Below are 25,776 nucleotides of genomic sequence, written 5' to 3'. Positions count from 1 at the left end.
TCTATCACGGATAAGTGTCATGTAATTACTTTAAATATTACGTTGGTAAACATTAAATATTTAATGACTCACGACTGTTGGTGACCTCGGAAATGCATGAAAATTTATTGATACGAATATTTTTAAAAAATGTTACAAATTAAATTCTTAAGTTTTAACTTTTTTTTACAATTCGCATAACGATATTATTTTAAAAAAATTCAAATAATCAAAAATGCATTTCTTACAATGCAGAATGAACTTGTTCCCTTAGTAATATCCTTGATATAAATACATCAGTGATACTGTTTCATTTTTTTATAAAACGAGTTTAAAAAAAAAAAAAATATTTTTAAAATTTTTTTATAGATTATATATCCTTTAGAAAAAAAAAAAAAATAAGGAAACCCAACGAAAGTACAGTAGCTTCCTTACAAAGTGTTTCAAATTATCCTGAGGCTGAACAGTGAAATTAATTAATGCTGGTGCTTGTCTAGGTCAAAGCGACATGTCTAATTTTAAAAATGATAAAACCCCGTTACAATTAGCGGTTAAAAACAATGATATTTGAATAGCTGAATTATTAATTGATTCTGGAGCCACATACTATTTGGGGCGAAGAGACTCAGGAGTGTATAACACGGCGTTAACTGAAGCCATAGATAATCAGAATGAAGCAATGGTAAAGTTAATGCTAAAAAGTGAAGTCAAGATTGTCGAGATCGAGAACAAAGACGGAGTACATCCGTATATTATTCGAGCGATTAAGACTGGAAATAATCGAATTGCAAAGATTCTTCTGCCATATTACTCTCTTAGTAATAACAGTAATTAGTTTTACAAAAATAGTTAGAGTTATAATTTTTTATAATAGCATTGATAATATCAGGATGGTAACGGTTACTATCAGGATGATAATTAATGTTCTTGATAGAAATGAAAAAATTGATTGAACATTCAATAATTTTCAAGTAGGGGAAGGGAGGGCCAAATGGACCCCGTAAAATTTTGGATGGCTCGAAATATTCGGGGACAAAATAAACTTCCCAAATTTTTAACATGAAAAGTGTTTGGAGTGGGGGAGGAGAGGGGCAAAATGGGACACTGAGGCCAAATGGGCCACAGGTAAAATGGTCCCCCTAAAATTTTTGACATGAAGTGTTAGGGGAGGGGGGAGGGGGGTAAAATGGGCTGCCTAGACTTTGAAAACCTACGAATATTTTTTAGCCAGACGCGTTCCTAAAATTTTTTTAACAGAGATGATCAAGTAGCACGGACTCGTAATCTCAATCCCTAAATATAGAGATACTGACGGTAATTTATTATTTATAATTTAAATATAAATATTTTTTAATGGTAAAAAATAACAGATCCGATCCCTTTCCATTTTATTTATTGGTAATAGTTCACAAGATCTTTGTTTGCATTTTCATGACCTTCCGGTCTTGATAATATAGAGTTAAATTAACAAAATTTGTCCCGTGTTATTTAAATGGGAAATCGAATTTTTTGATGGGTTAAGCCGCTATGGGACTTAAACCCTTTAGCCCAGGGGCATAATTTTTTAATTTTCTATATACTACCAGATTTTCTGGTATAGCATCAGTAAAAAAAAAATATAGCCTTGAAATGACACACCCTAATATTAATGTACTTTGACGTCAATATTTATTGGTAAATAATTAAAATTGATTATTTGTGTAGTCATAAAGACTAATTAAGTATTTTTATAAGTTTAAATATAATAAACTAATAAACATATATTCTATTTATATATATGAATTCATTGTAATATTTAATGTTATTGTAGACCAAATAATTCCTGCAGGATTATAATTTATAAAAGAAAAGCCGGCTTAATATATTTTAGTGTACTTACACACACATACGCACACATGCATGCGCACACCTTGAGATATACGGCTAATACTTTGCTTAAATTTTGATAAAGAAAATTTTGAACAGTAATTTGATTCATTCGATTCTGTGTCTTGACGGTGAAAACATTTGCCAGTCGATCCTACAGTAGAAAGTGATTGTGAAATATAAAGTAATTTATTGGTTCAAGATAAAAAATATATTAAAGTTTTTGATATTTCTCGTTAGTTTGTAAAAATGCAGAATACTAGTAAAGAACTTAAGGGCAATTTTTTTGTGGTGGAAATTCATTCGGATCGTAAATATTGGCATGTGGTTTCTAGAGAATGGATGGAAAAAAATAACGTCCTCATTGATGGTTATATCTTCGATGCAAATTTGTATATTAATATCGACTTTATAAAGTATACTTGGTCTAGACGTTATAATGGTGCATTGGGTTTTATCCCGAAACCAAAAGAATGGACGGGGTTCGGTATGGATACATTCGAATTTATTATTTTACAATGGATGCTCTTATTTATAATTTATTATTGAAATTAACTTTTATTTATAGAAACAGCTAAAGAAGCTGAGCAAGAAGCACGGTCTCGTAATTTCAAGTTAATCCTTGAATACAAACGTACTGACGGTAATTTATTAATTATAATTTAAATATCAATATTTTTTTAATGGTAAAAAATAACAGATCCGATCCCTTTCAATTTTATTTATTGGTAATAGTTTACAAGATCTTTGTTTGCATTTTCATGACCTTCCGGTCTTAATAATGTAGAGTTAAATTAACAGAATTTGATAAAATCAATTACAAAGTTCATTTAATACGATTAATTAGAAATGTTTCCTCTAACTATCAATACATGAAATTAATGATTAAAATTTCTAAAAGATGGTAATTCAAATAAAAATTTTCTCTCGTAACAAGAAATTGTGAGTACGCAGAAAAGAAGGATTTCTTTCCCCAAAAAATTTTTTGTATTATAAATCGAAAACAGGAATTTTTGTCTTCAATTTGTAATTAAAAATATTTCTTGTGCCAAGAAATTTTTTCTCGCCCCAAATAAGTTTTTCTTGGCTTAATAAAATTTTTTTTCTGCCTAAGAAAATTTTCGTTTTTAATTTATAATGCAAAAAATTTATTAGAACAAGTAAAATTTTTCTTAGGAAATGTAAAAATCTTTTGCTTTCAATCTTTTAATTTTTAAATAGCTTTTATTAATTTAACTTTATAGTATTGAGCTCTGAAGATGCAAAGCAAAAGCTTGTGAAATATTACCAATAAATAAAATTGAAAGGTATCGGATATCTCTGTTATTTTTTTTTTTTTTACCATTAGAAATTATCACCGATCAAAAAGAAATCGCGTCAATAATTCAAAAGGACTTTTGACTCTGGTCAACTCTACACCTAACGGGCGTTAATTTTTTTTTAATGCCAGTCATTTCGTAGACTTATTTTATAGCTGAAAATTAAAAAAAAATTTCAGCTTTAGAATAAGTCTACAATATGATTAGGAATTGAAAAAAATTATACGCCCTTCTGGGTTTACAGTTAGTGACTTCATAAAGCCAAAAGAACGGATAAACATACAAGTCCTTTTAGAATTAGTGACGCCATATATGTATATATACATTGAAAATTTGAATACTCATAAGTACAAATATTTTGTTTTTTTTTCAGCGCTAATAAATGAAAGTTTTAAATATTCGACGTTGGAATTTCAAGTGGAATGTTTGAAAACGGAATTACGAATTAGAAAGGGTCTTGAAACTATGTTGCCGATCAGAACACTTACAGGTCTTGTATATTTGAACTCTTTACTGGAACGCTGTAATCAGCCAACGAGTCTAGATTGCGTGAGTAATAAACTTTAGAGTAAAGTATATTGTATTTATTATCATCACTGTTTATAATTATTTAATATTAACTTTAATTTGACAGAATATATTGTTGGACACATTAACCGATAAAAACAATGTAGTGGAAAGCTTATATAAAATATTAACTGCTTTTTTCACCGCCGACAGTAAATTTCTTTGTATAGAGATCGATTATTACGGCAGAGAAAAACTCAAGAACTTAAGGATACTTAACAAGATTAAAAGTAATTAAATTAATTTATTGTACTAAAATTCAAAATTACTTTATCATAAATTTGTTAATTTTTTTTTTTACTGTTGTAGATCACTTAGCTCCTCATGATAAAGAATCAAAGATTGATGTTTTAATGAAGCGCTGGTTTTTCAAGCGTAATTACAAGAATAAAAATTAATACGTCTCATAATTGTAAATTCGTCGTAAACTATATATTTTATTATTGTCTGTTTTTTTAATATTATTTTAACTATGCCCAACTTTGGTAACTGCAACAAATTTAATATTTTCATTTCAATCGAAAATCAATAATCCATTTTTATTTATATATTTATTAGCCAAAAAAGTATTTTATCGAAAATGTTTAATGACGTGAAAATCAAATTTATTGTTATTCATAACACAAGACTATAATTTATCAATTAATAAAATAAAAAGACAATAATTTTTAAAAAAATTTGCTTGTAATTATTTCTTTAATTTAATTATCAAGAACTAAATATTTATTACAAAGAAAAAATATTAAAAACGGTAGACCCTGTTGGCCAACTCCGAAATTTTCGAGCTCAAAAAACGGTTGGACCGACAAAATATATATTTCGTTAAAAAAAAGTAACTTTTGTCCGACGATATCTGGAACGAATGGACTGATTTTTACTCTCGACTACCCGTTATAAACCTGCTTTATTTTGTATCATTTTAAACGTCATATTTACGTTTTGTTACATACGTTACTATTTCAATTTCTGTAGTGCGTATAGCGCTAAAATAAATACTTACCTTTTTACACTGATGATAATTGTAACGCAAAAATTTATAATGACGACAGTTATGATAATAATAATAATTTTATTGATGAACATAATGACCAATAAAACTTTATAATTGTAACAGAAGATTTAAGTGTAATTAATGATTACAACTATCATCATTTATTTGGATGTTTTTTCCTATTGTTAGTTTATAATTTAGAGAATTTTAACGGAGGCTTATAACGGGATGCCTGGTACGAAACTCAAAAAAGTGGGTAAGTGGGAGAAGCTGTTGGAATCAGTAACTCCCATTCAGGGGAAGAGGCTTATGGCGGGTAGTCGACTGTATCTGTTTTGCGGCAATCGAAAGAGCTTGTCGAGTTTAAGATTTGATCATACTTAGAAATAAATCGGCCAAGCAATTTATGAGTTATGCAACAAAAGCCTAAAAAATTTTTTTTCAAATTTTTAGTTTTTCTATAACTCGTAAACTACTAGACCGATCGACTTTAAAATCCATTCAGTTTAAGTCTCGATGAGCCCTTTCGATTGCTGCCATGTATATTTGAATCGTTCAATTCATTTTAAAGATATCGTCGGAAAAAAAAATTTTACACACACACACACATTCATACATACATACACGCACACACATACACGCAAGCAGACGGACATCCACCTAAAAATAGTCCAAATAGTTCCCTTGGACCTCAAAACGTCGAGATCTGATGAAAATTTGAATTTAAAAAATCGGACTGAAACCATTAACTTCCTTTTTTTGTTGAAAATTTTAAAATTTTAGAGCGGTAAGTTAAGAAAAAAAATAAAGTTTCAATGTAATTAAAATATCAAACTAATGAATAACAATTTCTGTTTTCTATTGTTAGTCCTAGTTTCCGGTAAATACTTTATTTACATTTAGAGATTAAGCATCGGGGATTAAGCTGAATTCTTTTACTTATTTTTCGAGTATGAAAATTATTCGACTGTGTGTCTTCCAAGTGAGCGGTTGTAGAATAAAAGTAACTCCATAAAATATAAATTTGGATTGATCAGCATTTCTATTAATTTTTTTATAAAACAATGACTATATATGTGTTCATAAAATTTGTTGTCGACGGCGAATGTAAGTGGGAAGCAATTCCTGAACAATGGACTGATTTTCATAACAATACATTTTATTGGCCTACATGTGGAAAAGTTACGGTGCATCTGGCTCAAGAGGCAACACAATCAATTGTTGATCATTTTTATTCTCAGATGAATACTGATAAGAAATGTAAATGGGAGAGAACTGAAATTAAAAGCCATTCTCAACGTTTTTTTGGTATGAAAAAATTATCATTTATTTCTTAATTTACCGCGTGATCATTTATTAACGTGAGCAGACACGGGTGTAAATTAATTTATTTTTACTACAATGAGCGAATCGGTTTTGCATCGAATAACTCGAAACTTTTTGAATTATTTTTAATTTTTAACATATTCTATTTTTATTTTACGGAGATCTGTTTTTACAGAAACCAAAAAATTAATTTTGAATTTATTTTTATAGTCAATCTAAGTTTCAAAAGTTTTTTTTTTATTTTTAAAATGTGAGCATATGAAGTTAAAATTAGGTATTATCTAAATTTTAAAATTTTCTAAAAGTTTAAAAAAATTTTGGATTGTCGATGTAGAATTCTACCTCTTTTATTTTAAGACTTTTTATTATAAATGAATATTAAGTTAATTAATATTGTTTTCGTTTTTTAGCTGAATATAACGATCTAATTCGAATTCGGAATACATTAAACATGCTTAATTTAGGTAATAAACAAATATTTATATTCTATAAAAATATCGATTATAATACTTAAAGTAGCAGACATTAACATTTTTTTTTCTTATAAATGAAAAAAGTAATTGAGTACCGTAAAAAAAAAAAAAAAATATAAGATGCATCTGAATAATTTTTATAAACCTTTTTTTTATATTTAAAAAAATTATTCTGATGATTCGTTAATAAAAACACTAGAATTGTCATATGTCCACTACTGTAAGCATCGTTATAAATTTATAAATTGCATGAGTTCATATTTAATTAATTAATTATTATAGGAAAAGTTAAAAATAATTCGGAGCTATTAGTTGCGCTTAGAGCAGAGTTTGATAAACTAGAAGAAGAAGGCAAGTCAATAATAAAAGAACTAAACTGGTGTTACGATACCACTTATCCAAGACTAAGAAATACGTTACCGATCAAGACTTGGCAAAAATTTTTAGAGTTTGATAATGAATTGAAAAATACTTGTTGGGATAATATGTCATTCGTAAGTAGTAAACGGTTTAATCATAAGAATTATTTAATTGCTGCCAGCTTGATTATCATTTTTTCACCATACCTGCACCGCAAGTTTAAATTCCTGTCTTATTTAGAGGGAAGAAAGTCGTTCTTTTCTTTTCTCAAGCAACAAAAAAAAAAAAAAAAAAAATGCTTCCTTTTGTTAAATTTAAGGGGATAATTTGTTATCGTTATCATTTAATCAAATGTTAACTCAAATTCAACAAATAGTCAACAGATTTTTTTGTGTTGCTTAAATGATAAGAAAATTAATGATAAAAATCGGCATGCGCTGTTCTTCCCAGCACTGAGGCAAAAATTTAAATTTTCAGCGGCAGATCTGGTGAAAAATGATATCGCGTTACTGAGGTAAGAGACCCAGTACCCAGGGAACTAGTGCCCGATCAATCATGTATTTGTATATCTATATTTACTAAATGTAACTAAATATAGGTATACAAATACATGGAGTGATCAGGTACTAGTTTCCTGATCGGGTACTTTACCTTAATTCCAAACGGACTTAGATTTTCATGCGCCCTTCTGACTTTAGGGAGCTTCTTAGAACCAAAAGGGCGTATAATTTGTTTTTTTATTGCAAATCGTTTTGGAGACTTATTTTAAAGCTCAAAATTAAAACAAATTTTTGAAATTTCTATTGAAGATTTTTCCCCCTTATGACTATAAAAATAATCATGTAAACACACACAAGCTTGTAAAATAAGGGAAGTGTGAGATACGCCGGTCGACTTATGAATAGAAATGAGGGTACAAGAATTCTTAGAATCATATTTTCCTACACCCCTGTCAGCGGGTTCATAACTTTTTTTTAATTTTTGGCTTAAAAATAAGTCTATCAAACGATTAGCAATGAATTAAAAATCATATCCTTTTGAAAGCTTTAAGAAGCTCCTTCTCTATCCGAAAGTTCCCATAGAATTCGCTCAAATGGGTAAAAAATCCTATAGAAACCAATACAAGTCTATTGATTTCCATGAGGTTTTTTACCCATCAGAGTGGATTCTATGAGAACTTTTGGACAAGGCTAAAGCCAAAAAGGCGTAAGTCCTTTTGGAAAATTAGTAACGCGATATACACCCCAGAAGGAGGTAAGACGTCCCAATCGGCTCAGTAGACAATTACGGACATGGGTTGGAATGTCTTACTTTTCCCCCTCGATGTCTAATATTCTAATCTATTAATTTCGTAGGATAATCTAATGAAAACATTAACAATTGACGAAGACCATTTAAAGGAAAGTATTACCAAAATATTATTCGCTGTCTTTTCATGTGACCTAGACTATAATAACCAGGAAAAAAAATATAAAGAAGAATTTACCCAATCAAGGTTATTCGAGAAGCTTAAGCGTAAGTATATTAACTCTACTTTTCTGTATGATATCTGTGATAAAAAATTTTTCATCTTCGTCCTATATATATTTTTTATATTTTTATTTCAGAACATATAAATACACTCGATCCAAATTTTAAAACTGAAAAGACTATCACTGATGTATTTGAATCAAGGGTATTAGTGAAGAAACGAATTTATTCTGCATTGTAAGAAATGCAGTGTTACTTGACTTTTTCAAAAATAATTGTAAAGAAAACGATAACTTAAGGATTTAATTTGTAACATTTTTTATAAATATTCGTATCAATAAATTTTTATACATTTCTGAGGTCTCCAACAGGCGTGAGTCATTAAGTATTTAATGTTTACCAACGTAATATTTAAAGTAATTACATGACACAAATCCGTGATAAATATTAAATAATTATTATTAGAAGTTTAAGTCAGCTATTTCGATTAATCTTTATAGTTGCATAAATTGATCGAGGATATAAATTTTAAAATAATGTCTGCATTTTTTTTGACAGAAGAAAATCAAAATTTATTTACACTACTGCAATGAAAAGAAAAAGGTATTTTGAAATAAACTTGGGTTTCTTGGATTAAAAAAATTATTATGAATGGAATATTCAAATTTTTGAACCAAAAATATCGTAGATTGAAAATATTTAATAGCATAATTTCTTGTAGTAAAAATGTACGGTTCGAAAATATTTTTCTTCTCAGTATTGTTGAGAATTCGATCCAAAAAACAGGATTTCAAGGCGCAAGAAAAATTTTTCAATAATTTAATTTAATAAAAAATGCAAATGTAGAAAATTCAAAAACTATAGCTGCAATTTATCAAAATTTATCGTTTATAAAAAAATTCAAAAGTATTGACGTCAGCTAATTTCCATGTCATAATTTTATTATTCTTCAGTAACTAAATTCTAAGTTTTGTTTACAGACACTGCTAAATCACAGTGCTCTTTATATACTAAATATAGGTCTTTTAACCACTGACGAATGTCAAGCAATCGATTTCGCAGTATTTCCATATTGATATCTTCATTTTTATTAATTTCGGGGTCTGGAAAAAAAAAATGCAATGTGTTATATACAAAAAAAAATATATACTTAATATTAATCAAAGTAATTTTCACATACCAGGTCTAGTGAACCCAGATATATTTGGTAATTCTAGTGGTTTTACAGTCTTGAGATTAACCCTCGATGGGCAAATGAAATTTTTAGGCCACATAACAAGTCTTTGATGCTCTTCTTCCATCTTCTGTATGTTATTAATCATAGCCGAATTTCGACGATGTTGTTCTTGTTTAAAATGAAGATGAATTCGCCTCATCTTTTTTTCTAAACTTTTATTACTACTGGACCTTGAACATTTTTTCTTCGAAGATAAATTTAACTCATGATCACTAACAGTTTGTCGGGTATCAGACTTTTTTTTATACTTAACACTAGATTTACGACTAGAACTTTGAGCAGACTCAGGACAGGAATATCTTTTCTCAGACTTTGATCTACTGGATTTTTTTTCAGACTTTTAACTACTCAGTGTTATAAGAATCACAACTTTGGATACTCCTTTCATCTACTTCTGAACCAGATAATTTATAATTTTCATCAGTGTCTTCAATTATATCAGACAATTTAATACTTTCTATCGATATTTTTTTTTTAATTTCATTATTTTCAACCTGATTCCGTATATTTTTATTTTCTTTATCAGTTGAATTACTAGATTTTTTTACAGGTTTATTATCATCAGAACTACTTTTACTTTTATTAAAATTTTTATCAAAATTATCAGCTACGGGTTTTAAAATAATCGATGACTTTGATTCCGATTCCGATTCAGATTCATCTGTCCCAGAACTTTCGAAAGAATCCGAATATTTGTCAGTCAAAATCTCATCGGAAGTTTTTTTGCCAGCACCATCATCTTCTATAGCACTCTCCTCACCATTACCCAGATTTGAATCACTGTAAAAAGATTTCTCCGTAACTTCCTGAACCGTTTCACTGACGTCATCAATAATTTCACTTATTTCATCAGTTCCTCCCGATAATTCAAAACCATCTCCAATAGTTTTCATCTCCACAACTTCTGTCATTGACTTGACAGAACTCTTGAAACTCTGATGACTGGAGTGTCTGGATCTCGGTGTATCAACAACAATAACAACAACCTGTTGACTCTCCTCCGTATTGGAGTCAGCATATTCCTCATAAGGATCCGGTAATTTAAAATTCAATATCGGCCGTAATCTTTTATCTTCATTACTACTCTTCGAACTATCACTTGAAATAAATAATTTATCTTGTTTATTATATTTATACTTTTTATCAATTTCCTTTAGACGATTCAAAGCAGCTTTTGCTTTAGACTCCATCATTTTTTCCGACTCTTATCTATGGACTGGAAAAAATATCAAATAATAATAAACTCTGTATACATTTTTATTTCCATAGCAACCGTTTTTTATCATCAATAAAATCCGCTTTATAAATTTCACAGATAATTTAATTATTCATGCGATAAAAAAGTCAGTACATAAATTTATCATGCATGAAAAAAAGTATAAATAATTTAAGTAAATGAATTAAATAAAATAATGAAACAATTTTACCCTTCAGCAACTGGGTTAGAACATTACAAAATAATACCCGCGTGATGAGGAAGTCTCGGGCTTTAGTGCATGCGTAATCGCGGGAAAATTTTAAATTTCTAGTAGAAAACATTAATGGCCAGTTTTTCAAACCGGGTTTATTTATATGTGAGTTTGAGAAATTGATCCTACGTAAAAAAATAATATTATGCACTTACCCAGTAATGGCGCAATTATAATCTATTAATTTTTATTATACTTACATTTTATTTATTTATTCAAAATTTAAAAAAATTCCACTTGTCAGTTACATTCACACTCATTTAAAATATATCATACTGAAGTTAGCCGACGTCTTGTAATTTTTGGATTTTTTCAAAACGTTAAGTTATAAAAAAATAAAAAATTTTGATAAATTGCACCTATATTTTTTTAAATTTCCTACATGTGAATATTTTTTTGTAATTGAATTTGAAAAAAAAAATTCGCTGCGAGCAGCTGTAGGGTGGCGCATTTTGGAATACACCCTTATTAATTATTCTTATTCCCGACTAGAATTTCTTCCTGATTTGCCTGAAGTACCATAAGGACCTTATCAGGTTAATGTAAGGTTTGCCTTATTAGGGCAAACCTGACAAGTTCCTTGTCAGGACCTCATCAGGATATCCCTATTCAAAAAAAAAGTTATTTGCCATCGGGTCAACCTGACAAGTTCCTGATCAGGACATCGTCAGGATATCTCTATTAGAAAAAAAGTTATTTGCCATCGGGTCAACCCGACAAGTTCCTGATCAGGACCTCGTCAGGATATCCTTATTCAAAAAAAAGTTATTTGTGATCGGGTCAACCTGACGAGTTCCTGATCAGGACCGTATCTGGATATCTCTATTAAAAAAAAAGTTATTTGCCGTCGGGTCAACCTGACAAGTTCTTGATCAGGACCTCGTCAGGATATTCTTATTCAAAAAAAAGTTATTTGCGATCGGGTCAACCTGACAAGTTCCTGATCAGGACATCGTCAGGATATCTCTATTAGAAAAAAATTTATTTGCCATCGGGTCAACCTGACGAGTTCCTGATCAGAACATCGTCAGGATATCTCTATTAGAAAAAAAGTTATTTGCCATCGGGTCAACCCGACAAGTTCCTGATCAGGACCTCGTCAGGATATCCTTATTCAAAAAAAAGTTATTTGTGATCGGGTCAACCTGACGAGTTCCTGATCAGGACCGTATCTGGATATCTCTATTAAAAAAAAAGTTATTTGCCGTCGGGTCAACCTGACAAGTTCCTGATCAGGACCTCGTCAGGATATTCTTATTCAAAAAAAAGTTATTTGCGATCGGGTCAACCTGACGAGTTCCTGATCAGGACCGTATCTGGATATCCTTATTCAAAAAAAAGTTATCCCGATCCCCCAAATATTTCATTTACAGGCTAAAAATTTAAAAAAGTACAAAAGAATATTATATAAAAATCACGTCAATCATTGTAGCACAGATTTTTTACTTCTTCATCAGTTATTCTTTGACATCATAATGAATATTATATTTACACTTTCAAGATCACTTGACTATGTCAGGCCAGTGGATAGCATCGAGGACTTTGAATCGAAAGGACGCAGGTTCGAGCCCAGCAGTTGTCGGGATTTTTTCATCAATAAAAAATATGTTTACTTCCTCTAATTAATGCTTTCAATACAATAGATAGCATTCTCGATCGAATTAAAATTCTCTTATTTTTTTTTTGCAATTTAATATTTTTTTTTAAATAATTACTAATAAGGTAATCCTGATAAGGATTTGATGAGGATATCCTGGTAAGGTCCTGATAAGGCGATCCCGATAAGGACCTCATGGGTCTTATGCGTTACATCCATATCAGGATCCTCGTCAGGATACCCTGATCGGGACCTTATTTGAAATAAGGTTAACCCGATAAGGACCTTGTCAGGCCCTTATGAAAAATTCTAGTCGGGAAGTCATGAAATGATATTTTAGACTTATCTTAGCTTATTGAATTACAATATATATATTTATATATATATATATATATATATATATATATATATATATATATATATATATATATATATTAGGGTGCTCCGTTTGAAACAAAGATTTTTTTTTTTTTTCGTTCCCCATCAAAAATCTTGTTCTACATGTAAAAAAAAAAATTCAGTGAAGTTTTGAGCTCTTAATAACAATTTTAAGAACTGGAACAACGTCGTTGAAGTTTTCTCATGCTAAAAGCATGTAAATTTTGATTCTTTTCTTTTTATCGAATAAAACTCAGCCCCATATTCACGTATCTTATCGGTTCAAAATTTTCTTGGAAGAGAATTGTATGCTCTTTGAAAAAGCCTATATGTGCTTAGCAGTACCTTCAACTACAGCCCTCGTGGAAGCCTTGAAAGTCTAATTTCCTACAAAATTAGTGGTTTTTTGTTGTTAACTTGTCAACGGTTGACTTTTGGGAAAAAAAGTACATGACATTTTTTGTAGGAAATTTAGTCTTTTACAAAAAAGTTCTCATAAGTCAAATCTCTAAAATCAATATTTAAAAAGATATATGAACTTTAACTAAGTAAAATTCGAAATTTTAGCTAAATGTCAAGTTTAACGGTTTTATAATTCAAAACCATTACATAAACCATGTTTTTTTTAACACAATCCATCTGTTAGGTCCCAAGGACATTGAAAATTCGAACGAGATTCTTCAAACCTGTGTTTTAATCATTCAATTTTTCAAAAGAATTGCAAATGAGGTTGGTACTTAAGAACAATTTCGATGAATAATTACGGGCATTTTATATATTATATAAATATATATTAATTGATACTTACCATAAGTTAATAACTGAATATATTTTATAGTATTGAACATTGACATTTAGCTAAAATTTCGAATTTTACTTAGTTAAAGTTCATATATCTTTTTAAATATTGATTTTAGAGATTTGACTTATGAGAACTTTTTTGTAAAAGACTAAATTTCCTACAAAAAATGTCAAGTACTTATTTTCCCAAAAGTCAACCGTTGACAAGTTAACAACAAAAAACCACTAATTTCGTAGGAAATTAGACTTTCAAGGCTTCCACGAGGGCTGTAGTTGAAGGTACTGCTAAGCACATACAGGCTTTTTCAAAGAGCATACAATTCTCTTCCAAGAAAACTTTGAACCGATAAGATACGTGAATATAGGGCTGAGTTTTATTCGATAAAAAGAAAAGAATCAAAATTTACATGCTCTTAGCATGAGAAAACTTCAACGACGTTGTTCCAGTTCTTGAAATTGTTATTAAGGGCTCAAAACTTCACTGAATTTTTATTTTTACATGTAGAACAAGATTTTTAATGGGGAACGAAAAAAAAAAAATCTTCGTTTCAAACAGAGCACCCTAATATATATATATTAGGGTGATCCAAAAAATAAAAAATTTTTGTTTTTTTCTCGGAAACAGGTTCAAAAGTTTCATTTAGATAAAAAAAGACCCCTGTGAAAATTAGAGCTCTTAATATTAACATGAAGAGGTTCCTCATCGCACTTTTCTATTTTCCATAACAATAACATGGAAAAAATTTTTATTACGTCTTCTGATTTTTATAAGTAGCTAACGATACGTCATAGAAATAATTGGAAGGCATAGTTTTGTAGGGAATTGAATGTTCTACAAAAAAAGATTATTATCATTTTTTGAGGAATCTATTCATTCAAAAGTTATTTGAGTTTGAAGTCGAATTCATATTAAATTTTGAGATTTTCTTACTTTTCCGGCGAAACTGTCAGACCTATTACAAAATATCATTGGACCTTTTTTGTAGACAATTTTATTCCCTAGAAGTTATTTCGAATAAAGTTTTTTCGTATTCCACATTGTTTTCTAGTTATTTTTATTTTAATGTCATGCTCATAAAAAAAATAGTCTTCTGATCGATTATAAGAGCTTGACATTAAAATAAAAATAACTAGAAAATAATGTAGCATTCGAAAAAACTTTATTTGAAATAACTTCTAGAGTATAAAATTGTCTACAAAAAACGTCCAATGATATTTTGTAATAGGTCTGATAGTTTCGCCGGAAAAGTAAGAAAATCTCAAAATTTAATATGAATTCGACTTCAACCTCAAATAACTTTTGAACGAATAGATTCCTCGAAAAATGATAATAATCTTTTTTTGTAGAGCATTCGATGCCTTACAAAACTATGCCTGCCAATTATTTCTATGACGCATCGTTAGCTACTTATAAAAATCAGAAGACGTAATAAAAATTTTTTCCATGTTATTCTTATGGAAAATAGAAAAGTGCGATGAGGAACCTCTTAATGTTAATATTAAGAGCTCTAATTTTCACAGGGGTCTTTTTTTATCTAAATGAAACTTTTGAACCTGTTTCCGAGAAAAAAACAAAAATTTTTTATTTTTTGGATCACCCTAATATATATATATTAGAAACAATACTTTTTTTCAAAAATTTCATCAATCCTTCAGTATAATTTGTCTTATATAGTTCCTATTTACTGCTGTTACTTTTTAAAGTTTAGTTCTCTTGCTCGTATTGTTACGCAGGCGGTGTAAATTCAGCTTTTTGCATCTTCCAAATTTCAGAAATATTAAATTAGATAGACTCGATGTGTATCATCATAATTTATATTAAACTTTTAGAAATGACCTATGAAAAAAAATGTACAAACAGGAAATAAAATATTTATCAATTTCCCTAACTTCGTTATTTATAAATTTAAATAAAGAATTTACAAATATGAACATATATTTTTGTAATTTTGAAAAATACACATTTACTATTTTAAGTGATCTGAGTTCCGGTAATCGTCCTAATTTACCGTAAAATATTTTAATATAACTCAACTCTATTGTAGATACGAAAATGTTACCCAGACCATTATTCAGTCGCTCATAAGGACCCAGGTAACAATTTAACAGTGTAATTAAGTCGAGAAAACCTCAATGCTTTAAAGATGGATTGTCGTAATGACACTCATATACAGTATTACAATAGTAAAGTACATAAGTATTTAATGACCCTCATATGTATAAAACTCTTAAATAGTTAGTTTTAGTATAAATATTTCTATGACGTAGAATCGTCATTAGTAGCTCGAAATTTATTTAAATTTTAAGATTACAAAGATAAAGTTATTGAGAGAAAGACTGGAAACCTATAATAGTTGAGACAATGAACTTCTTAGAAATCCCGTATTGTTAAATGGACAAATTTAATTTTAGTAGAAAGAAATTAATTTTCAGAACAACTTAAGAACTATTGTTGTCCTATATAGGTTTACTTTTGAATAATTCTATCTTTGTTGCAATAATGACGATGGATTTTGAAGAGTGGGGCAAGAAAAATCATTATCGGGGGCATTTTTGCTAACGTCGGAGGTACCATAGACATCATCATTTAAACTCAGTTTTGATCTTGAGACTGCAAGTCGTACAGTTACTCTCGTCTTAAGACTACATCAGTATAACTAACGTTTACCAATAATTTAACGTTGAATTAGTACAAAGTGAACAGTTACTCTAACAGTGTAGTGCTCAACTTCGTTTTTTAAAAGTTCATTTGTTAAAAATAAACAATTACCAACAATATAAAAATAATTACAATGGAATCACTCCTTTCAAAGTATACCTACAAATACGTTACCGACTCGATAAAATACGGTTGGATCAAAGACATCAATGCAGTGATTCCAGTCTTGGGTGGTTTGACGTTGCTTCACATAGCAATGTTCAATGATGATGAAAGATTAGTGGACTATCTGCTCCGCAAAGGAGCTGATATGCATTTAAAAAGTGAATGCTGGTGTACAGTTTTTACTGCTGCTGTTTTAGTGAATAAGCTGCCAATACTTCAAAGTTTAATAAGCTTTGGAGCAGACGTTAATCACCAAATTGATTTCTGTGAATTCAGCCGTTTCAGGCGTGCAACTATACAATATTATAAAGAAATTCTTCGCTGGCTTTTCATGAAACCCAATATCGATTTGGATGAGATGTTTAAATTTACTACTTCAGCTACTCTACCATTATATATCGCTATTGAAGGAAGTAATGTAGAAATGGTAGAGCTACTTTTAAAAAATAATACTGATCCGAATCCTGATGCTGGTTTTTATGGACCACCACTAATCCATGCTGCTGTTAGAAGAAGTTTACCAATTATAAAACTTCTTCTAGCCTACGGTTCAAATGCTAATAGTGTAAGGATACCTTATGGAGAAAGTCCTCTACATCTTGTTGTCAAAAATGAAGACTCGGAAGCAGTAAGAACGTTCTTAAATCATGATATGATTGATATAAATATAGTGTCAGACTATAAAAATTCAGCACTTCATTACGCAATTATTTATACGACTAACATTAATATCATAAAGCAACTTCTTAATGCTGGTATTGATGTTAATTTAATAAACCATCTTGGTAAAACAGCATTTACTACTGCGAGACTAGCTAACGTACTAGATAACGTGTCTTCTGATCCAAAAAAAGTTACTGATACAATTACGGAACATATTGTGAAATGTAGTGCGGCGAATTTTTATCTCAATGAAGAAAATTTAGCAGTCATAAATAATGGAAAAAAATTTGGCAAATTACGCGACCAGTGCATAAGCGAAATTGAAAAAATGAAGAGAACATTTATTGGTACAAGTAATGTAACGTACCATTACGTTTTATATAATAAATGTGTACACAAATTAGCTTTAAGTTTAAAATATGTGAGTGATAGTACTATTTTAAGATTTGACGTTGAATCTATTTTTCCACTATATGGTGGAATAATGACTTACCGCTTAAAAAAAGCATTGAGAAGAAAAGAATTATTATTTAATGCAATGGATTTAACTAATGATATTTTACAAGAACTGAAACTCCCAAGTACTTTTATGAGGGATATTTTTAAATTTCTATCCAATGAAGATTTGAAAAAATTACAATGAAATATTCATACAAATATTTTTACTTAGTATTATTTAGTTTGTAACAAATCAGTTGTTATTATCAAGTAAATTTAATGAATTCATTTTTATTACATGTATTATTATTATTATTATTATTATTATTATTATTATTATTATTATTATTATTATTATTATATGAAACAAAATACTTTATTTTTAAAAATTTGTGTGCCATTAAACCTCATTCTATGTACAAAAATAAAATAAATTGTGATTTAATTTTACAAATTAAGTTTATAATATATGATTGATATCCCTTATTAAAAAAAACGATTTGAAACGATTTGAAAAAAAAATTTTAAATACTTTTTAATGCTTTTGAATACGTTGAATACTTTTGAATCGCCAGCCCTTCTTATGGGAGCTTAACATTGCAAATCGTTTCAAATCATTTCTTTTAATCAGGGATTAAACTCCTGAGTACCAGTAACTTCCTGGAAAAAAAATTATGTATAATTAAATAAAATTCAATATAGTTTTATATAATTTTGTATAATTATAGATGATTATATCTGATAATTTAAAAATTTTCATACTTAATTATATATATAAATATATAATTTTATATACACTTATCCAAAAAATTAAAGGAACAAGAAAATTTTATAAATTTTTTAGTTATTTTTGGAAGGCTGTATTTTCGTGAAAAATGATCGTATCGAAAAAATTAAAAAAGCAAATTGAAGCTTGAAATCTCTAGTTCAAAGATCTTCCAGCAAAATATTTTTTTGAGACACAGTTTTTGCGGAATCATAAGAAAAAGGTCGAGACAAAATTTTTCTAAATTTTTTGGTTTTGTTTTTTAGGTCTACGGGGCCGGTAAAAATTTTTTCAAAAAAACGAATTCATGGCTCGTTTAGGAAATTTATTCAGCTACAATTTGCTTTTTTTGTTTCTCTGTACGACAATTTGCTGCTGAGATATCAGCCTTCAAATGAAAAAGGATCCTTTTGTCTTTGATTATTGATATCTCAGCAAGTAATGGTCACACAGTAATTTAAAGGGCAGTTTAATAAACTTGAATAAATTCCCTACAAGCTCCATTTTCGATTTTTTCAAAAAAAAAATTTTTTCCATCCTTGATATCCATTTGAAAAACCCACAAAAAATGGCCATTTTCTGGTTTTTTAGTCAACTCATCGCTACTCTGCAAATATTGATAAAAAAAATAATGTTGCCAGGTAATTTTATAGCTTAATGTACCCCCAAAAGCCCTGGAAATTTTCAGATTGATCCATTGAACCGTTTGTCCGGACCGATTGCTCAAAGTTTTACAAAACAATTAAAGGAACAAGTTTTGTTCCTTAATGTGTGTAATCATTACCAAAATGAAAAAATTAATTTTTTTTTGGATTTTCTTTCATTTTTGCGTTAGTTATTCAGTACATGTAAGGTAAAGAGGAAAAAAAAAATTTTTTTCCGAAAAACGAGACCAAACAAGAATTTTTTTACATGTTTTTTTTTTTCGTTTTTCGGAAAAAAATTTTTTTTTTCCTCTTTACCTTACATGTACTGAATAACTAACGCAAAAATGAAAGAAAATCCAAAAAAAAATTAATTTTTTCATTTTGGTAATGATTACACACATTAAGGAACAAAACTTGTTCCTTTAATTGTTTTGTAAAACTTTGAGCAATCGGTCCGGACAAACGGTTCAATGGATCAATCTGAAAATTTCCAGGGCTTTTGGGGGTACATTAAGCTATAAAATTACCTGGCAACATTATTTTTTTTATCAATATTTGCAGAGTAGCGATGAGTTGACTAAAAAACCAGAAAATGGCCATTTTTTGTGGGTTTTTCAAATGGATATCAAGGATGGAAAAAATTTTTTTTTTGAAAAAATCGAAAATGGAGCTTGTAGGGAATTTATTCAAGTTTATTAAACTGCCCTTTAAATTACTGTGTGACCATTACTTGCTGAGATATCAATAATCAAAGACAAAAGGATCCTTTTTCATTTGAAGGCTGATATCTCAGCAGCAAATTGTCGTACAGAGAAACAAAAAAAGCAAATTGTAGCTGAATAAATTTCCTAAACGAGCCATGAATTCGTTTTTTTGAAAAAATTTTTACCGGCCCCGTAGACCTAAAAAACAAAACCAAAAAATTTAGAAAAATTTTGTCTCGACCTTTTTCTTATGATTCCGCAAAAACTGTGTCTCAAAAAAATATTTTGCTGGAAGATCTTTGAACTAGAGATTTCAAGCTTCAATTTGCTTTTTTAATTTTTTCGATACGATCATTTTTCACGAAAATACAGCCTTCCAAAAATAACTAAAAAATTTATAAAATTTTCTTGTTCCTTTAATTTTTTGGATAAGTGTATATAAAATTATATATTTATATATATAATTAAGTATGAAAATTTTTAAATTATCAGATATAATCATCTATAATTATACAAAATTATATAAAACTATATTGAATTTTATTTAATTATACATAATTTTTTTTCCAGGAAGTTACTGGTACTCAGGAGTTTAATCCCTGATTAAAAGAAATGATTTGAAACGATTTGCAATGTTAAGCTCCCATAAGAAGGGCTGGCGATTCAAAAGTATTCAACGTATTCAAAAGCATTAAAAAGTATTTAAAATTTTTTTTTCAAATCGTTTCAAATCGTTTTTTTTAATAAGGGATATCAATCATATATTATAAACTTAATTTGTAAAATTAAATCACAATTTATTTTATTTTTGTACATAGAATGAGGTTTAATGGCACACAAATTTTTAAAAATAAAGTATTTTGTTTCATATAATAATAATAATAATAATAATAATAATAATAATAATAATAATAATAATAATAATAATACATGTAATAAAAATGAATTCATTAAATTTACTTGATAATAACAACTGATTTGTTACAAACTAAATAATACTAAGTAAAAATATTTGTATGAATATTTCATTGTAATTTTTTCAAATCTTCATTGGATAGAAATTTAAAAATATCCCTCATAAAAGTACTTGGGAGTTTCAGTTCTTGTAAAATATCATTAGTTAAATCCATTGCATTAAATAATAATTCTTTTCTTCTCAATGCTTTTTTTAAGCGGTAAGTCATTATTCCACCATATAGTGGAAAAATAGATTCAACGTCAAATCTTAAAATAGTACTATCACTCACATATTTTAAACTTAAAGCTAATTTGTGTACACATTTATTATATAAAACGTAATGGTACGTTACATTACTTGTACCAATAAATGTTCTCTTCATTTTTTCAATTTCGCTTATGCACTGGTCGCGTAATTTGCCAAATTTTTTTCCATTATTTATGACTGCTAAATTTTCTTCATTGAGATAAAAATTCGCCGCACTACATTTCACAATATGTTCCGTAATTGTATCAGTAACTTTTTTTGGATCAGAAGACACGTTATCTAGTACGTTAGCTAGTCTCGCAGTAGTAAATGCTGTTTTACCAAGATGGTTTATTAAATTAACATCAATACCAGCATTAAGAAGTTGCTTTATGATATTAATGTTAGTCGTATAAATAATTGCGTAATGAAGTGCTGAATTTTTATAGTCTGACACTATATTTATATCAATCATATCATGATTTAAGAACGTTCTTACTGCTTCCGAGTCTTCATTTTTGACAACAAGATGTAGAGGACTTTCTCCATAAGGTATCCTTACACTATTAGCATTTGAACCGTAGGCTAGAAGAAGTTTTATAATTGGTAAACTTCTTCTAACAGCAGCATGGATTAGTGGTGGTCCATAAAAACCAGCATCAGGATTCGGATCAGTATTATTTTTTAAAAGTAGCTCTACCATTTCTACATTACTTCCTTCAATAGCGATATATAATGGTAGAGTAGCTGAAGTAGTAAATTTAAACATCTCATCCAAATCGATATTGGGTTTCATGAAAAGCCAGCGAAGAATTTCTTTATAATATTGTATAGTTGCACGCCTGAAACGGCTGAATTCACAGAAATCAATTTGGTGATTAACGTCTGCTCCAAAGCTTATTAAACTTTGAAGTATTGGCAGCTTATTCACTAAAACAGCAGCAGTAAAAACTGTACACCAGCATTCACTTTTTAAATGCATATCAGCTCCTTTGCGGAGCAGATAGTCCACTAATCTTTCATCATCATTGAACATTGCTATGTGAAGCAACGTCAAACCACCCAAGACTGGAATCACTGCATTGATGTCTTTGATCCAACCGTATTTTATCGAGTCGGTAACGTATTTGTAGGTATACTTTGAAAGGAGTGATTCCATTGTAATTATTTTTATATTGTTGGTAATTGTTTATTTTTAACAAATGAACTTTTAAAAAACGAAGTTGAGCACTACACTGTTAGAGTAACTGTTCACTTTGTACTAATTCAACGTTAAATTATTGGTAAACGTTAGTTATACTGATGTAGTCTTAAGACGAGAGTAACTGTACGACTTGCAGTCTCAAGATCAAAACTGAGTTTAAATGATGATGTCTATGGTACCTCCGACGTTAGCAAAAATGCCCCCGATAATGATTTTTCTTGCCCCACTCTTCAAAATCCATCGTCATTATTGCAACAAAGATAGAATTATTCAAAAGTAAACCTATATAGGACAACAATAGTTCTTAAGTTGTTCTGAAAATTAATTTCTTTCTACTAAAATTAAATTTGTCCATTTAACAATACGGGATTTCTAAGAAGTTCATTGTCTCAACTATTATAGGTTTCCAGTCTTTCTCTCAATAACTTTATCTTTGTAATCTTAAAATTTAAATAAATTTCGAGCTACTAATGACGATTCTACGTCATAGAAATATTTATACTAAAACTAACTATTTAAGAGTTTTATACATATGAGGGTCATTAAATACTTATGTACTTTACTATTGTAATACTGTATATGAGTGTCATTACGACAATCCATCTTTAAAGCATTGAGGTTTTCTCGACTTAATTACACTGTTAAATTGTTACCTGGGTCCTTATGAGCGACTGAATAATGGTCTGGGTAACATTTTCGTATCTACAATAGAGTTGAGTTATATTAAAATATTTTACGGTAAATTAGGACGATTACCGGAACTCAGATCACTTAAAATAGTAAATGTGTATTTTTCAAAATTACAAAAATATATGTTCATATTTGTAAATTCTTTATTTAAATTTATAAATAACGAAGTTAGGGAAATTGATAAATATTTTATTTCCTGTTTGTACATTTTTTTTCATAGGTCATTTCTAAAAGTTTAATATAAATTATGATGATACACATCGAGTCTATCTAATTTAATATTTCTGAAATTTGGAAGATGCAAAAAGCTGAATTTACACCGCCTGCGTAACAATACGAGCAAGAGAACTAAACTTTAAAAAGTAACAGCAGTAAATAGGAACTATATAAGACAAATTATACTGAAGGATTGATGAAATTTTTGAAAAAAAGTATTGTTTCTAATATATATATATTAGGGTGATCCAAAAAATAAAAAATTTTTGTTTTTTTCTCGGAAACAGGTTCAAAAGTTTCATTTAGATAAAAAAAGACCCCTGTGAAAATTAGAGCTCTTAATATTAACATTAAGAGGTTCCTCATCGCACTTTTCTATTTTCCATAAGAATAACATGGAAAAAATTTTTATTACGTCTTCTGATTTTTATAAGTAGCTAACGATGCGTCATAGAAATAATTGGCAGGCATAGTTTTGTAAGGCATCGAATGCTCTACAAAAAAAGATTATTATCATTTTTCGAGGAATCTATTCGTTCAAAAGTTATTTGAGGTTGAAGTCGAATTCATATTAAATTTTGAGATTTTCTTACTTTTCCGGCGAAACTATCAGACCTATTACAAAATATCATTGGACGTTTTTTGTAGACAATTTTATACTCTAGAAGTTATTTCAAATAAAGTTTTTTCGAATGCTACATTATTTTCTAGTTATTTTTATTTTAATGTCAAGCTCTTATAATCGATCAGAAGACTATTTTTTTTATGAGCATGACATTAAAATAAAAATAACTAGAAAACAATGTGGAATACGAAAAAACTTTATTCGAAATAACTTCTAGGGAATAAAATTGTCTACAAAAAAGGTCCAATGATATTTTGTAATAGGTCTGACAGTTTCGCCGGAAAAGTAAGAAAATCTCAAAATTTAATATGAATTCGACTTCAAACTCAAATAACTTTTGAATGAATAGATTCCTCAAAAAATGATAATAATCTTTTTTTGTAGAACATTCAATTCCCTACAAAACTATGCCTTCCAATTATTTCTATGACGTATCGTTAGCTACTTATAAAAATCAGAAGACGTAATAAAAATTTTTTCCATGTTTATTGTTATGGAAAATAGAAAAGTGCGATGAGGAACCTCTTCATGTTAATATTAAGAGCTCTAATTTTCACAGGGGTCTTTTTTTATCTAAATGAAACTTTTGAACCTGTTTCCGAGAAAAAAACAAAAATTTTTTATTTTTTGGATCACCCTAATATATATATATTAGGGTGCTCTGTTTGAAACGAAGATTTTTTTTTTTTCGTTCCCCATTAAAAATCTTGTTCTACATGTAAAAATAAAAATTCAGTGAAGTTTTGAGCCCTTAATAACAATTTCAAGAACTGGAACAACGTCGTTGAAGTTTTCTCATGCTAAGAGCATGTAAATTTTGATTCTTTTCTTTTTATCGAATAAAACTCAGCCCTATATTCACGTATCTTATCGGTTCAAAGTTTTCTTGGAAGAGAATTGTATGCTCTTTGAAAAAGCCTGTATGTGCTTAGCAGTACCTTCAACTACAGCCCTCGTGGAAGCCTTGAAAGTCTAATTTCCTACGAAATTAGTGGTTTTTTGTTGTTAACTTGTCAACGGTTGACTTTTGGGAAAATAAGTACTTGACATTTTTTGTAGGAAATTTAGTCTTTTACAAAAAAGTTCTCATAAGTCAAATCTCTAAAATCAATATTTAAAAAGATATATGAACTTTAACTAAGTAAAATTCGAAATTTTAGCTAAATGTCAATGTTCAATACTATAAAATATATTCAGTTATTAACTTATGGTAAGTATCAATTAATATATATTTATATAATATATAAAATGCCCGTAATTATTCATCGAAATTGTTCTTAAGTACCAACCTCATTTGCAATTCTTTTGAAAAATTGAATGATTAAAACACAGGTTTGAAGAATCTCGTTCGAATTTTCAATGTCCTTGGGACCTAACAGATGGATTGTGTTAAAAAAAACATGGTTTATGTAATGGTTTTGAATTATAAAACCGTTAAACTTGACATTTAGCTAAAATTTCGAATTTTACTTAGTTAAAGTTCATATATCTTTTTAAATATTGATTTTAGAGATTTGACTTATGAGAACTTTTTTGTAAAAGACTAAATTTCCTACAAAAAATGTCATGTACTTTTTTTCCCAAAAGTCAACCGTTGACAAGTTAACAACAAAAAACCACTAATTTTGTAGGAAATTAGACTTTCAAGGCTTCCACGAGGGCTGTAGTTGAAGGTACTGCTAAGCACATATAGGCTTTTTCAAAGAGCATACAATTCTCTTCCAAGAAAATTTTGAACCGATAAGATACGTGAATATGGGGCTGAGTTTTATTCGATAAAAAGAAAAGAATCAAAATTTACATGCTTTTAGCATGAGAAAACTTCAACGACGTTGTTCCAGTTCTTAAATTGTTATTAAGAGCTCAAAACTTCACTGAATTTTTTTTTTTACATGTAGAACAAGATTTTGATGGGGAACGAAAAAAAAAAAAAATCTTTGTTTCAAACGGAGCACCCTAATA

At 28.9% G+C, this 25,776-nt stretch overlaps 5 protein-coding genes across 6 annotated transcripts; 3 read left to right on the top strand and 2 right to left on the bottom strand.

Moving 5' to 3' along the window:
* The first annotated feature begins 1,924 nt into the window (after positions 1 to 1,924).
* Positions 1,925 to 4,383, top strand: LOC130663714 (uncharacterized). The gene is made up of 5 exons (XM_057463129.1): positions 1,925 to 2,332; positions 2,414 to 2,488; positions 3,538 to 3,713; positions 3,799 to 3,961; positions 4,041 to 4,383. Exons 1-5 carry the CDS (start codon positions 2,095 to 2,097, stop codon positions 4,127 to 4,129), a joined length of 741 nt encoding a protein of 246 aa, XP_057319112.1. The 5' UTR covers positions 1,925 to 2,094; the 3' UTR covers positions 4,130 to 4,383.
* A 1,227-nt stretch (positions 4,384 to 5,610) lies between these two features.
* On the top strand, positions 5,611 to 8,744 carry LOC130663713 (uncharacterized). 2 transcript variants are annotated; one of them, XM_057463127.1, is made up of 5 exons: positions 5,622 to 6,030; positions 6,459 to 6,512; positions 6,804 to 7,015; positions 8,237 to 8,396; positions 8,489 to 8,744. In XM_057463127.1, the coding sequence occupies exons 1-5, from the start codon at positions 5,787 to 5,789 to the stop codon at positions 8,590 to 8,592; spliced, it is 774 nt and encodes a 257-aa protein (XP_057319110.1). In that variant the 5' UTR covers positions 5,622 to 5,786; the 3' UTR covers positions 8,593 to 8,744. The 2 variants fall into 2 exon arrangements, with proteins under 2 accessions (XP_057319111.1, XP_057319110.1); XM_057463128.1 differs by lacking the exon at positions 6,459 to 6,512 and having other exon boundaries at positions 5,611 to 6,030.
* On the bottom strand, positions 8,505 to 11,283 carry LOC130663712 (uncharacterized). Its single transcript, XM_057463126.1, has 3 exons — positions 11,016 to 11,283; positions 9,532 to 10,804; positions 8,505 to 9,454 (listed from the first exon to the last, which is right to left on the bottom strand). Exon 2 carries the CDS (start codon positions 10,779 to 10,781, stop codon positions 9,933 to 9,935), a length of 849 nt encoding a protein of 282 aa, XP_057319109.1. The 5' UTR covers positions 10,782 to 10,804; positions 11,016 to 11,283; the 3' UTR covers positions 8,505 to 9,454; positions 9,532 to 9,932.
* A 5,465-nt stretch (positions 11,284 to 16,748) lies between these two features.
* On the top strand, positions 16,749 to 18,500 carry LOC130664168 (2-5A-dependent ribonuclease-like). Its single transcript, XM_057463978.1, has 3 exons — positions 16,749 to 17,544; positions 17,725 to 17,901; positions 18,487 to 18,500. Exons 1-3 carry the CDS (start codon positions 16,749 to 16,751, stop codon positions 18,498 to 18,500), a joined length of 987 nt encoding a protein of 328 aa, XP_057319961.1.
* A 1,863-nt stretch (positions 18,501 to 20,363) lies between these two features.
* On the bottom strand, positions 20,364 to 22,115 carry LOC130664167 (2-5A-dependent ribonuclease-like). The gene is made up of 3 exons (XM_057463976.1): positions 21,320 to 22,115; positions 20,963 to 21,139; positions 20,364 to 20,377 (listed from the first exon to the last, which is right to left on the bottom strand). The coding sequence occupies exons 1-3, from the start codon at positions 22,113 to 22,115 to the stop codon at positions 20,364 to 20,366; spliced, it is 987 nt and encodes a 328-aa protein (XP_057319959.1).
* Positions 22,116 to 25,776: the final 3,661 nt, after the last annotated feature.

This window comes from Microplitis mediator, chromosome 2, assembly GCF_029852145.1.
Source record: "Microplitis mediator isolate UGA2020A chromosome 2, iyMicMedi2.1, whole genome shotgun sequence".
NCBI lineage: Eukaryota > Metazoa > Arthropoda > Insecta > Hymenoptera > Braconidae > Microplitis > Microplitis mediator.
The sequence above is the reverse complement of the archived record's forward strand: the minus strand, read 5'-3'. Positions and strand labels throughout refer to the sequence as shown.

Bases quoted from the DNA above. Each gene is read 5' to 3' on its own strand.
- LOC130663713 (XM_057463127.1), top strand. From the start codon at position 5,787: ATGACTATATATGTGTTCATAAAATTTGTTGTCGACGGCGAATGTAAG. The intron at 6,031-6,458 runs GTATGAAAAAAT...TTCGTTTTTTAG, and splicing joins CCATTCTCAACGTTTTTTTG to CTGAATATAACGATCTAATT. The intron at 6,513-6,803 runs GTAATAAACAAA...TAATTATTATAG, and splicing joins ATTAAACATGCTTAATTTAG to GAAAAGTTAAAAATAATTCG.
- LOC130664168 (XM_057463978.1), top strand. From the start codon at position 16,749: ATGTTCAATGATGATGAAAGATTAGTGGACTATCTGCTCCGCAAAGGA. The intron at 17,545-17,724 runs GTAGTGCGGCGA...TACACAAATTAG, and splicing joins TACGGAACATATTGTGAAAT to CTTTAAGTTTAAAATATGTG.
- LOC130663714 (XM_057463129.1), top strand. From the start codon at position 2,095: ATGCAGAATACTAGTAAAGAACTTAAGGGCAATTTTTTTGTGGTGGAA. The intron at 3,714-3,798 runs GTGAGTAATAAA...TTAATTTGACAG, and splicing joins AGCCAACGAGTCTAGATTGC to AATATATTGTTGGACACATT. The intron at 3,962-4,040 runs GTAATTAAATTA...TTACTGTTGTAG, and splicing joins GATACTTAACAAGATTAAAA to ATCACTTAGCTCCTCATGAT.
- LOC130664167 (XM_057463976.1), bottom strand. From the start codon at position 22,115: ATGTTCAATGATGATGAAAGATTAGTGGACTATCTGCTCCGCAAAGGA. The intron at 21,140-21,319 runs GTAGTGCGGCGA...TACACAAATTAG, and splicing joins TACGGAACATATTGTGAAAT to CTTTAAGTTTAAAATATGTG.
- LOC130663712 (XM_057463126.1), bottom strand. From the start codon at position 10,781: ATGATGGAGTCTAAAGCAAAAGCTGCTTTGAATCGTCTAAAGGAAATT.